The following is a 12,302-nucleotide window of genomic DNA, read 5'->3' on the forward strand; positions in this document are numbered from 1 at the left end:
GATAACTTTGCTATATGCATAGAGTCATTAATTTCTACAAAACATGTAAGTAAAAATGTGTTTATTCCATAATATAAATAAAATATAATGAGATTACATTTTATTGTTAAACTAAAAATTATACACATCTATTAGGATAACAGTAGTTATCAAATAAAAGTTAAATTCACGTTGGATATGACTTAAATTGCTATTATTGAACCGGGTTGTTTATTTTTACAATCGGTCAGCTTACATATTTACGTATATACAATGATTTGTAATAAACTAATTGAAATTGATTAATTAAACATTAAACTATCAAAAACACCCAGGTTCTTTTCGATAAAATTTTGTGAATATGATTTATATCACTATCCGTAAAGAACACAAATTTAACGTATTAAAAACTGTACCTATTATCACGTATAAATACATATTTGCGAAAAGTGTTCTCTCTGATGAACTCGTACCCATTGCGTGTTAAATATTTGAAAAAAAAAATATTTTGAATATGTTACCTATATATTATGAAGGCCAGATACAATAATACTACAATCATAATAATGTATGAAAAAGATATATTACGATATTATAACTATTGTCGTGTTACAGTCATAGTAAGCATCTGCATAAGAAATTGTTTTTTTTTAAAGATTTTTCCAAGAATTCTCATTGTTCTATAGTTGACTTGATGATGCTATGGTCTTAAATATTTACAGCGCCAAACGCATACGTGTTATACCGTTATAGATTTATATTAAGTCGTTTGCATGTCGTAATTTCTGATGAATCATTATATAAAAAAAACGACGGAGTAACTGTTGATTAAAGACTTACACGGATAGATCGTAACGAATTCAATGTAAACTCACACCTTCTGTTCCTCCTAATTTTAATCATCGAAAATAAGCCTTAAAAATAAAATACTCATATACAAAACCATTACAGACCCTGTTTGTTCATTAAGCATCGAAATTTGAGGTAAGGCCAAACTTTCCGCTGCCCACTGGAAGAATTTCATAAAAATCTTCAAAATGTCAACATTAACCATTCCGGGAAATCATATTCGATATTTTATCGTGTTGCAAACGACTAGATACCTATGATATGATTTCAGTTCGGTTGTAAGTAAACAAAAAAAATTATTTAAATAAATCTATATTCTATCTATACTGTTATAGTCAGGCCCGGCTCAAGGGGTAGGCAATATAGGCCCAAGCCAAGGGCGGCATTTTTCCTGGACAATTTTTATGTATAAAAAAAAAATATTTGATAAAATATTTACACTAAATTTCCCCTATGTTTGTTTAAACACTTGAGCCGGGCCTGGTTATAGTATTACTACATTTAACTAAAAGTGTTTTTAACTTGGAATGCTGTGTAACCTACGTGTGGTGGGTTCGACACAGTTACACAATCATAAGTTGTGAAGATTTAAGTATAAAAATTAATAGACTTTCAAGAATTCTTGCTTAGGTGTCACTGATGTTTATTGACTTGTTATAAGACCGTTCACTTCTCTTTACATTACCCTTATATACCTGAAATGGTATATACCTAATTAAACAGTTGATTTTCGCACTACATACTTGTGCTAATCTCCTTATAGCTACAACGTGTGAACGATCATTCGTGAAACCCTGACATGTGTTCATGGAATATAAGTATAAGTATTGATTAATAGAATGTTTTTTAAAAGTTTAATACGTACAAGTATTTTCAAGTTATACACATGACTTATGATCAGATTTATAACCAATCGGCATTTGAACCGAAACACACAGAAAACCTCAACATTGAAAAATTGTTGAACGATTTCAATTTGAACTCGAACAGGGAATTACAAGTGTAGGTAATTAAACATTGATCTTAATAAAATTAATGATTATTACACCTCTAACCTATTTGTTCATAATATACCTCTACCATGGTAGATATGAAAAAAAAAAATATCTAGGTATAGTTGATATTGCATCTAAAACTTCTAACATTGTGGTCTAGCCACGGACAGTATTATAGGACGTGCGGAGACCGCAACATGATGCGCGTGCTACGACAGATGCTGTACCATTTTAACGGGCACGTGTCGCGGAACGGTGCAGTCGTATTCAATTGGCGCGGTGATTTTCAACGGGGACGCACAAAGTTAATTTTTACTAAGAAAAAAACGATCGAAACATTTTGTTCGAAACAGTAGGCAAAGAAGACCGTTTTCTCATTAAATTTTCATCGGAAACACTTCTATGAACGTTTAACCATCTGTTTTTTTTTTTTCTATTATTTTTACAAAATCAATCGTCCATGGGTGCAAACCGGCAACGGTTTGTCAATCGCAACAAATCTACGCTCGCCTGATACAACCCGGACCAACCGCAGCCGTAGTGCATACTCGTATCGTGCGTATGTCATGAGACGCGCAAATCGCCACCGTCGCGATCCCATCGAAACGCGCGTGCTGTGGTATGCGTCCAAAGAGTCGGAAAAAAAATTCTACACACGCGCGCGCGCACACACATACGAATTTACTGACGCGCACACGCGTCCACGCAAGAACGCGCGCGTGAACGGGACCGTGTTATTTATAGACGCGTTGCGACTGACTGATATGCGCGCGAGCGTTTTTTCCTCTCTCATTATTTCCACTATTATTCGTTTTGTTATTATTACATGCATACAGAGTGATTTATTTGCATTAGCCGTTTGCTCGGTTCTCGAGCGTACCCGTCGGGTTTCGCACCACCCGAGGTGTTTTGGGAAAAAATAATTCCTACGCGATCGCCGTGACATTTTTCGCGTACGCGACGGCTGGTTTTTCTTACCGTTTATTTATTTTTTTTTCCTCCGAACCGTACACTTGCGTTTCCCGAGTCAGATCTCTCTGTTCGATCGACGTGTGTACGATTGCAGTGGTAAAATCGCACGCGAAATGATTTACCGCGAAACCTTGTCGACGTGCACTACCGAACGGGTAGAATACGAAATCACGTAGTTACACAGGGCAGGGCCCCCTATTATCTTCACACGCAAATTCAAAATTCACGCATCATATTGCTTTTGTAAATGTGAATACCTATCGTGAAACGACAAATGAAAACAATTCTCAAATGATATACCGAGTAAAAAGAAAATCCAGTTAATTTTTCTGCAAAATAAACGTGTTATAAGTTACGTGAATCATTGATACATTTAAATTCCGATTGTCACTGCAATCACCACGTAGGATTCGGGAGTTTACTGTTGAACGCGTCAACACTGTCGATTGTTTCAATGAATAAAAGTGTCCGAAACGTCCAAGGCCGTCCGGGGCACTGGTTAGCCTGGCCCTATGATGGCTACGACACCGCGTACGTGCCACTGTCGGTCGTGCAGGTCCGGCGGAGAACGTCGGTCGAAGTCGGGCGACGAGCACACGTGCACGTAGAAATCGTCGTTTTTTCGAAAACGATTGGTGTTTTCCAAGCGCCGGTTTGAAAACTAATAAAATACGCGCATCCTGTATAGCCGTGTACTGCACGTATAATTATACGTACGACGACGGCGGCAGCTGGATCAGTCCTCGTCGCGCGCTCGCCGTCCGACGGCCAACGACCGCTGGTGGGCCCGCGCGGTTATCCGATCCCTGTACGGTCGCGCGTCCTCCGTCCGATCCTTTACCCACCGCCACCAACTCCAAACGGGCTCGTCGACGTCGTAACGGGTCCCGTGCGCGATCCTGCTGACCGGCCGGCAGTGCTATCGGTCGCGCGTCCAGCGTCGTTCCGCCGGGGCCCGCGGGCACACGGTCCGCGGCAGCCAATAAACACCCGAAGTGTACCGCGACCGGCAAACTGCGGCGTTGAACGTTGCTGCAGAATCTGTTTTTACATATAATAAATTCGTTCGTTTATTTCGGATTCGGGCGATCCGGCCGGCGGACATCGTCGTCATGGACATCGCCGCCGCCGACGGACAGCCGCACGGCAACAACGGCGGCAACAGCTATTGCCGGAGGTACAAGCGCGGCAACCCGAGTCCGAAGACCAAAAAGCAGTTGGAGAACGAACTGAATCGCCAGAGGAGCTTCTTCGTCGGCGGTCCCGCTCCGGGTCACGCGACACAGCACATGCAGGTACCTACGACCGGGACCGGGCGAGATGCGCGAACAGTGGACGGCGGGGTTGGCGTCGGCAGGACATGTACGCGTTTCGAGTTCGAAAATAGAAATCAAGTCGCGATCGTCGTCTTCCTATGCGTCTCCTCCGCGTCAGCGATTTGGAGATTCCCGCGCGCACAAGCAGCTGGAACCGTCAAACTGCGAATCGCGACAGGAAATTATACCGTAAAGTCGTCCTGTAGCGCGACGTCGTACCGCTATTTCAAGGCAACCCACCGTGGCGCTCATTTTATTTTTTTTTAAAAAAAACCCAATTTTAATTGAATACGAGCTTTTACTCTACTGCTTAACCCGTGGCGACCGCCCATTTTGCCAACCCCTGGTCACGGCACTGCCGTTCGAAAACGCTTTCCTCGGTACCGTGACAACATATAGTCTTGTACGACTCCGGTGCGTTCCGTACGCCCGTGGAATGCTGTTGGTACGGGCACGGTGCGCCCTGTATTTCGGATGATATGCCGCAGCGAATAAGGATCAGAACGTTCCCCTCCCACACCGATAAAACCGCTCTTTTTCGATAGCGCGAAATATATGTTCATTCGTTGCACATCACGGAAACGCGGTGTAATTACCACACCCACCCACGGTGCAAGAGAATTTGCACGCGACTACGGAACGCACCACTCGTATTCATCGGCTGTCTTAATTTAGACATGCCAATGGACATGGGTATGGATCATTACAAGTAATAATTTGTGTTGTATTGCACTGCTATGCGTTTGCATAACTCACCGTACCCGAAAGCAGATTGATATCGAGTGCGATTTTTTTTTTCTTCAAATTTCTATTAACCGTCCCTCGTTTACATGTTTTTGTTTTAATCTTTTTTTTTTTTTTTTTTTTTGTTGGTCAGGGAGGCCATTTGAATAGAAGTAATAGCGGTGTTATGGGACAAAAGAAACATCCCACACTTGCTATTTATCGTCCACCGAGTATGTATATAATTTTGTGCTTTGACGTTATGAGTAATCACACCGTGTAATCACTCATAACATTAAGTGCGCTAGTCTCGAATTTAAACAGTTAATTCTAAACGAGTCTTAATAATACAACACTCTTGACTGTTTTTCTAATACAATTACTTTATGTGATAATATTTACTCCCGTTATTAAAACGTTTAACAATACGGCTATTCTTACGGTTAGTTTTTTCTCCGCAACCAATTATAAATATTAATATTATATAAAATGTTTGTGAATTTGTAACTCGAAAACAGTGGCATATTTTTGTTGGGGAAGGGCGTTCCCCCCATAAATTGTTATGTTTTTATAAGTATTTGCTTTATATTTACTAAGATAAAATTACAAAAATTACAATGAAACTTAGAATTTATGATTTATCAGATTACCTATTGTTGATTATTATTTTAAATAAATATTGTTTTTTGGTACCTAATATAAGTTTAAGATGTATTGTTATTTTATGATATGATGTTATGTAAATTTTCAAAAAAGAGTACGTATATTAGGTGCAATAAACGTTGTTGAACGTCTAGAATTTTATTGAGAAGGGGAAAAAGAAATAAAGCCCCCCTCCATAGAGTAAAGTCAGATATGCCACTGCTCAAGAGATGCATTGATTATTTGTACTGAAAGAATCACGTTGTATGCATAACTTGAAATAATATAGTGTGTAATATTAACAACACAATTTTTTAATTTAAATTCCCATCTTACCGTTTGCCGTGAAAAAATTATAATTTCAACTGTTTTGAACTGTCATGTTTGTTGTTTGGAAATAATATTAAACACGAGTGCTTCGATTATGAAATATCTTAAATAAATGTTCCGTTCTGTTCAAATGCATATCAAACGCATATAATACATAATTTTTGACTAAAGTAATAAATCATTATAAAAATAAACATGAATTTTCAATTCGATTAATATTTTAATATTCCGATATAGTAAAAAATATATTATATATATAATTTTCATTCTATTTTTATTATACGCATTTTAAAATCGATTTACTTACCGTAAACTACAAAGGAAATCAAAAATTTGGCTGTAATCACCCAAGGTTTATAGATTATAATCAATAAACATTGATAATCATCTATTATAAAATTTATATTTATTATAAAATTTGTAAACTAATAAGTGACACGACTATAAATACAGAATAAGCAAAACATAGATCTTATATCAATCAAATTCGTTTTGATAAAAATATTTGACATATAATTAAGTCATAACTAAGAATTATATTAATTTACAGCCATGTATTGGTTATTTTTTGATGGACCACGACTATTCTTATTAATGTGTCTTGTTATTCAGCATGAAATCTTTTTATTAACGACATGCATTTGGCATGATGTAGGTGTTCGAGGTGACATAAATAATAACAGTGATAATGTATATATAGCCAACGGAGTCCAGAAATCCAAGAACATCAAAGTCGCTTCAGACGCATCGGAAGGCTGTACTAATCTCAACGTGCATGCCAAAGAGTTCTCCTTAGAACGATCGAAAACTGCTCCTCAGTCCATCATGAATGGTGCAAAACCGGAGTAAGTTGGTCGTTTAAAATTAATATTTTAGAGTACGAGAACGAAATAGTTACAATGTTTTCTAAATATTGTTAAATCCTTGTAATCGATTTATACTTCTATTGACCAATATACAAATATAATGTACTAAGGTACCTTTTTGTACTACAATCGTTTAGCGACCAGAGACGTTTTAATATTTCTTTAACTTTCTTTCGATGTTTCAAACTATTTTATCCATCTAATGTTAATTCTTAACAGCTCATATATCATACAAGAATATAAACACACCCTTCGAACGCATTAATTATAACCGAAATCCATCACGGTTCTGTTAAAACATGTTTATGTTATAAATTGGACAATCATCAGAAATATAACGTTGTAATTCACGATAGCACATTTTCATCATTCTTTTTACGGCGAAAGATAAAATAATATAATACATCTATGTTCATTTCAGGAGCACTCATCACGGTGGTAGTACGACCATGTCGAGATCGAGAACGTTCTACACCAACGGCGAGATAAAATCGAATGGCCAGAAGAAAAGTTTTGAGTACAACAAAGGGTATAAGAATAATTTTCAACAGTTGAAAAACACGCAATACAAAGATATTCAGGTAATTTTCACACACATAGTACGTAGTGTATTCTGCTAATGGTAAAAAATGTTTGAATAGGTGATGCAAATGCAGGGTCGGACTGATTAGAGTCCGGCCCATTATCCCGATTATAATAGTGACTCTAATCTCTGGCCATAGGCGTAATTAGTTGGCGACTAGAGCGCTTAGCCATCAATTTTTTTTGCTCCTCTTCCGAAGTGTAATTTATGGATTATTTGTTATGTAACTGAAACTCCTTGTCATAAATCTTTTTCCATCAACGGTAGCTACATTCTTAAATTTAAATTTAAATGATCGCTTTATTTTTTATTAACAACATCTTGAAAATGTTTTATTTTTATTTATTATTTACAAACTATTATATTATTGTATGTGATGTATTGTAAAAAATATCGTGTCGTATAATACTTATAAAATAAAAGTAAATACAAAAATATTCGTCACTCAGAAGAATAAATGTACAGATTTAATTTTAGTAACATTAATGAATAAAATGGTGATAATAACCAACAAGTACCGAGGGTTGTAGGGGCAGAGTCGTCCACTTAATTTCCTGTCACTATAAAAATGGAGCTCTCTCCCCTAACTTTAAGGTCTAGCTATGCCTATGCGTCTTTGTCTGCAAGTTACATCACGACAGTATATACCTTTATGTGTTTGGTAACTCAAACGAATGTCTTCAGGGTCCGAAAGTGCAATTTAAGGAGCCCAGAAAGAAGCCAAAACCCACGTCCAATGATGAATCAAATAAACACGTGATAGATTCAAAAAATGACTTTAGTTTGAGACGGTCAAAAAGTTATAATGGCCCGGACAGTAAACATTATCAAAATACTTCCGAAGAAACACATTTGTCGTGGAAACATCAATCGAATGAGTTTTGTGTTAAAAACTTAAATTGTTTTCCTGAAGATATTAACGACATGGCTAAACGTATAGTTAAAGGTAAATATATATATATATATATTTAATAAAATATTTACAATGAAAATAGAGAAATCGTTTAAGACATTTTCATGGATAAAAATATTGTTTAACGTAATATGGATCTCAATATTTGATTGTAAAAATGCGTATAATATTGCGTTACATAATTTTTTGTCAGTATTGTGGTCAAATTACTTTAAACTAGATAAGTTCACATAGATAATATTACGTAAACACGTTTTTGTTTTATTAACTAATAATATTACTTAACAAATACCGTTTTACATTTATTATTACAATTATTGCTGTCGTTGGAAATTTCGTTTCTTATGTAATCCCAAAGAACATTTTTACGGTTTATTCTGGCCAAAATACCATTCTTCATTTGAAGGTATTTTGAGTGTTTAATTGTAGAATAAGAAATATTTCTTAAAACAATACGAAATGGTTTGCAATTGTATTGCATGTAAAGTGAAATCCATACTGGGTAAAATAAAAACACACGAGTATAGTATATTTTGTATTGAAACAATTGAATACATTTTACATTCCAGATACGAAAAACTCGCCGACTAAAGATTTAATGCTTTTGGCGTTGAAAATAATTGAACATGCGGTTAGCAAACAAGCCGCTTTGAACCCTTCGGTTAACCTGTCACTATATATCATCGAGGTGATTTTTTATTATAACGTCGTCCTGATACACATTAACAATTTTTATTAATTTCAAGTGTTTAACATTATGATAGAGAGACACAAGAGACACCTACGTGAACATGGTAATTAATACCATACAACTGTGGTTCGTGAAACGAGATAAACTCTTGCAACCACCCAGATTCTTTTTGTACGCAACGTTCGTGTTACAGATGTACAAAGGGGTAAGTAAACGCTCCAACACTTTATCGTCATATTGTTAATTATTGCGGTCGTGTCGTCATGGATAAAATATATGCATTCATAATATTCACCTGTATAATATAGCGACGTCGATGCTTTAGCTTGAAAAAATTTAACAATGCGACGCGTTTGAATGTTCGGGGATCATTCAGGTTTTTTTTTTTTGATTTCACGGCGTATATAACGAAAGGAATTATTTTATGGAACGCTTAAGCTTAGGTTCAATAGAACTAATTAGATCTATTGATAGTAGTGAAAGAGGGGATAGCAAGATTCCGAGAGAAAAAATATTACTAAATACCTAACTGAAGCTTATGATTTTAAATGTCTATTACATTTTAAATTCAAAATTTGCTAAAAAAACAAACACAATTATTTGTCTGCTAAAATATAGTCTTTAATTAGTCTATATAGTTTTGCCTTTGCCTATACATAACCATAATGTCATATTATAAATGTAGGTATTATTTAAATTATAAATTATACATTATCCAATATTAAAAATACACAATTAATCGTTATTAAATTAATCAATTTAACAATTATCCGTTCGTTTCGAATGATTTTCAGATGAAACAGAATAAAGTATTATTAAGCAGAATGGAGAAGGAGGCTTATTCTCGTAAACAAACCCTGCTCATGTTATTGTTCAAAATCTGTGAACACTGCTTGATGCCCACCAAAGAGCAGACATCGACTGAAGAAGTAATAATAATCTGCATTGCATTATAATAAGATCATTGAAAACGTTACGATAATTAATTACGAATAGTTCAAAAAGACCGTGAAATAATTGAATAGCTAAAAATACCTTATTAGGTTAGTGGTTCAATGAGTAATTATTTTTAAAGAATATACATAAGACATAAATCATACAGAAATAAGAAAAATGTCTAGACATTTAGTGACACAGTTTTAATACCTCATTGGTTCATGTTTATCCCATTTTTCCTAATTTAGCATTACTTAACTACTGTTTGTACACCGAATAAAAGTACTACAGATGAGAGAGGATAGAAAAATTGGGTGAATGTAAGTTACCACATAAAATATAGCAGGTAAAAATCACTTTTTGGTTTGTTTATGTAAGTTCCTATACGAAAAAAATATACCGGTACGTAAGTTCCTACACAAATAAAATGTATAAAGAACACAAATGTCCTTCTCACTTTATTTAGACATAGGACTGACAACATAGTTGGTGTGGTTAAAATATGTTTATTTTGCATTTTTTTAAAAAATCTAATTCGATTTTTAATTGAATCATGTCCATACTTATAGAATAGTGAGTCATCCACATGTCACACGTATTCTATAGGCATGATAATAAAAATAATAATAATATAAATTAAATCGTATGTGGCTTATTAAGAAAACTTTTAACATAATCATACTGCGTTATATTGTGTTAAAAAAGAAAAAAATGTATTAATCGTATTATATGCAATGTGACAAACCGCATTTTTATTACTATTCAGAGTAATAACTAGGACTCAGAAGTTGATGCATTTTGCATTTTTTAACTTTTTAGACGATGCTCTCCTGACTAAAAATGTGTTTAATTAGCATGTGAATCCGAATAACTAATTTTTATTTTGCATTTTTTGGTATTTATTACTTTTAAAATCAATTTTTGACATTTTCCAGTCATTTTCTCACATTTTTAGTCATTTTTACTGATTTCACATTAGGTCACTTCTTATCGTTTCTTGTCGACCATTATGCCGATAACTTAAGACTTAGAAATTACCACGAACTTAGATTAGTACTCATCCGATTATATCCCTCCGATTACAGTCGTCGCGTCGTTGTGTTATTATTTTTTTGTAATATTTTCAAAATTCCAAAAATTAAAATGTCGGTTAGTTCTCGTCTACGTCTCTTAATCACTTCAGTGGACGTGTAGAGAAGTTTTTCCAAATATAAATATTTATAAACAGATAATCGTCGTTCATTTACTTTTGATAACATTGAATAGGTACGCTTGCATTGTACAATGCAATGATTTTGATTTTTGAGTAATTTTTAAGCTTAGATAAATTTATATAGAATTTTATAGTAAATATTTGTAATTTTTTAAGGACATTTTTTGTTATTATGATGTCATATTTGGATATTTTCTTAGGTCATTTTTTTAATGTTTTTAAGGTCATCAACTTCCGAACCCTAGTAATAACTAATAATGATGGTAGATAATAATTCATTATATTTTCAATCATGGAATTGCATGTAGAAAATTACATATTGCATATTGCTGTACTTTTGTTCATGTAGGAACTTACATATGTAAACGTTTACTTGCTGTGCTTTGTGTGAGAACTTACCGTGGCCCGAAAAATTAATATCATAATTAATTGCTTTTTCAGTTGTAGGCAATAATAATAATAGTTAGTACATTGTTATTGATTTATATTATTATAGTTATTATCACTATTTGTTTTCATCTGTGCAGATCGAATGTCTGTTCGACATCGTAGACGCCGTTGGACGAGATCTGGAACAGGAGGTGCCGGACTCATTAAAACAATTGTACGTGACCATTCGAGACGTGATGTTGACACGCGACTGTACGTCGTCCGTGAAAAAGATCCTTTTGCACCTGATCGAACTGAGAGCGTCTAAATGGGCATTGCCGTCGTGCACGATAAGTTACTACAACTCGAAACAAAATGTTTAGTGTTTTTATAATTATATTTAAGACAGTACTGTAATCATGATGATATTTTTATTACGGGGACGATTGTAATAACTCCTCCAGACCTTATATGATAAAAAGATCTAAATTTTTCTGAAAAAATTGTGTTATTGAATTTCTCACGCATGCGAATTCTATGGAAAACTATCTACTAATTGAGTTTCTCATTTGCGCAGACATTCCTCGAACATTTTTTTGAAATCGGATCGTTGAAACTTGATGAACACCGGTACTTCGAGATATTCTGACTCGATTGGAAAAATATATTATACTCACAGCAGTGATCGTAGGTTTTCATTTATTTTCAAACCAAACCTCGCAAGAAGACAAATGTTTAGTTCTGCGTTTCAAGTATGAATATGAAAAGATACGGCTCTAGCCTTTAAATTAATAATATAAAATCAATTGTAAACGCTTTTATTGTTTGAAGTTGGTTGAATGAATTAAATTCAGTATCAATTGAATTATTCAGTAAGTTCAGAACAATAATTACTCAATTAATTGTTTGCGACAACGTAATATTT

At 34.7% G+C, this 12,302-nt stretch overlaps 1 protein-coding gene across 4 annotated transcripts; it reads left to right on the forward strand.

The window, feature by feature from the left end:
- The first annotated feature begins 1,644 nt into the window (after nucleotides 1-1,644).
- Nucleotides 1,645-11,880, forward strand: LOC112687602. 4 transcript variants are annotated; one of them, XM_025560396.1, is made up of 9 exons: nucleotides 1,931-4,090; nucleotides 4,989-5,067; nucleotides 6,462-6,651; nucleotides 7,094-7,253; nucleotides 7,940-8,201; nucleotides 8,738-8,856; nucleotides 8,933-9,064; nucleotides 9,654-9,788; nucleotides 11,536-11,880. In XM_025560396.1, exons 1-9 carry the CDS (start codon nucleotides 3,908-3,910, stop codon nucleotides 11,758-11,760), a joined length of 1,485 nt encoding a protein of 494 aa, XP_025416181.1. In that variant the 5' UTR covers nucleotides 1,931-3,907; the 3' UTR covers nucleotides 11,761-11,880. The 4 variants fall into 4 exon arrangements, with proteins under 4 accessions (XP_025416183.1, XP_025416181.1, XP_025416182.1 ...); XM_025560397.1 differs by having other exon boundaries at nucleotides 1,933-4,090; nucleotides 6,507-6,651; XM_025560399.1 differs by lacking the exon at nucleotides 1,931-4,090 and adding an exon at nucleotides 4,122-4,893.
- The last annotated feature ends 422 nt before the right edge of the window (nucleotides 11,881-12,302 follow it).

Source organism: Sipha flava, unplaced genomic scaffold (genome assembly GCF_003268045.1).
Source record: "Sipha flava isolate LNK unplaced genomic scaffold, YSA_version1 35a_pilon_pilon, whole genome shotgun sequence".
Lineage (NCBI taxonomy): Eukaryota > Metazoa > Arthropoda > Insecta > Hemiptera > Aphididae > Sipha > Sipha flava.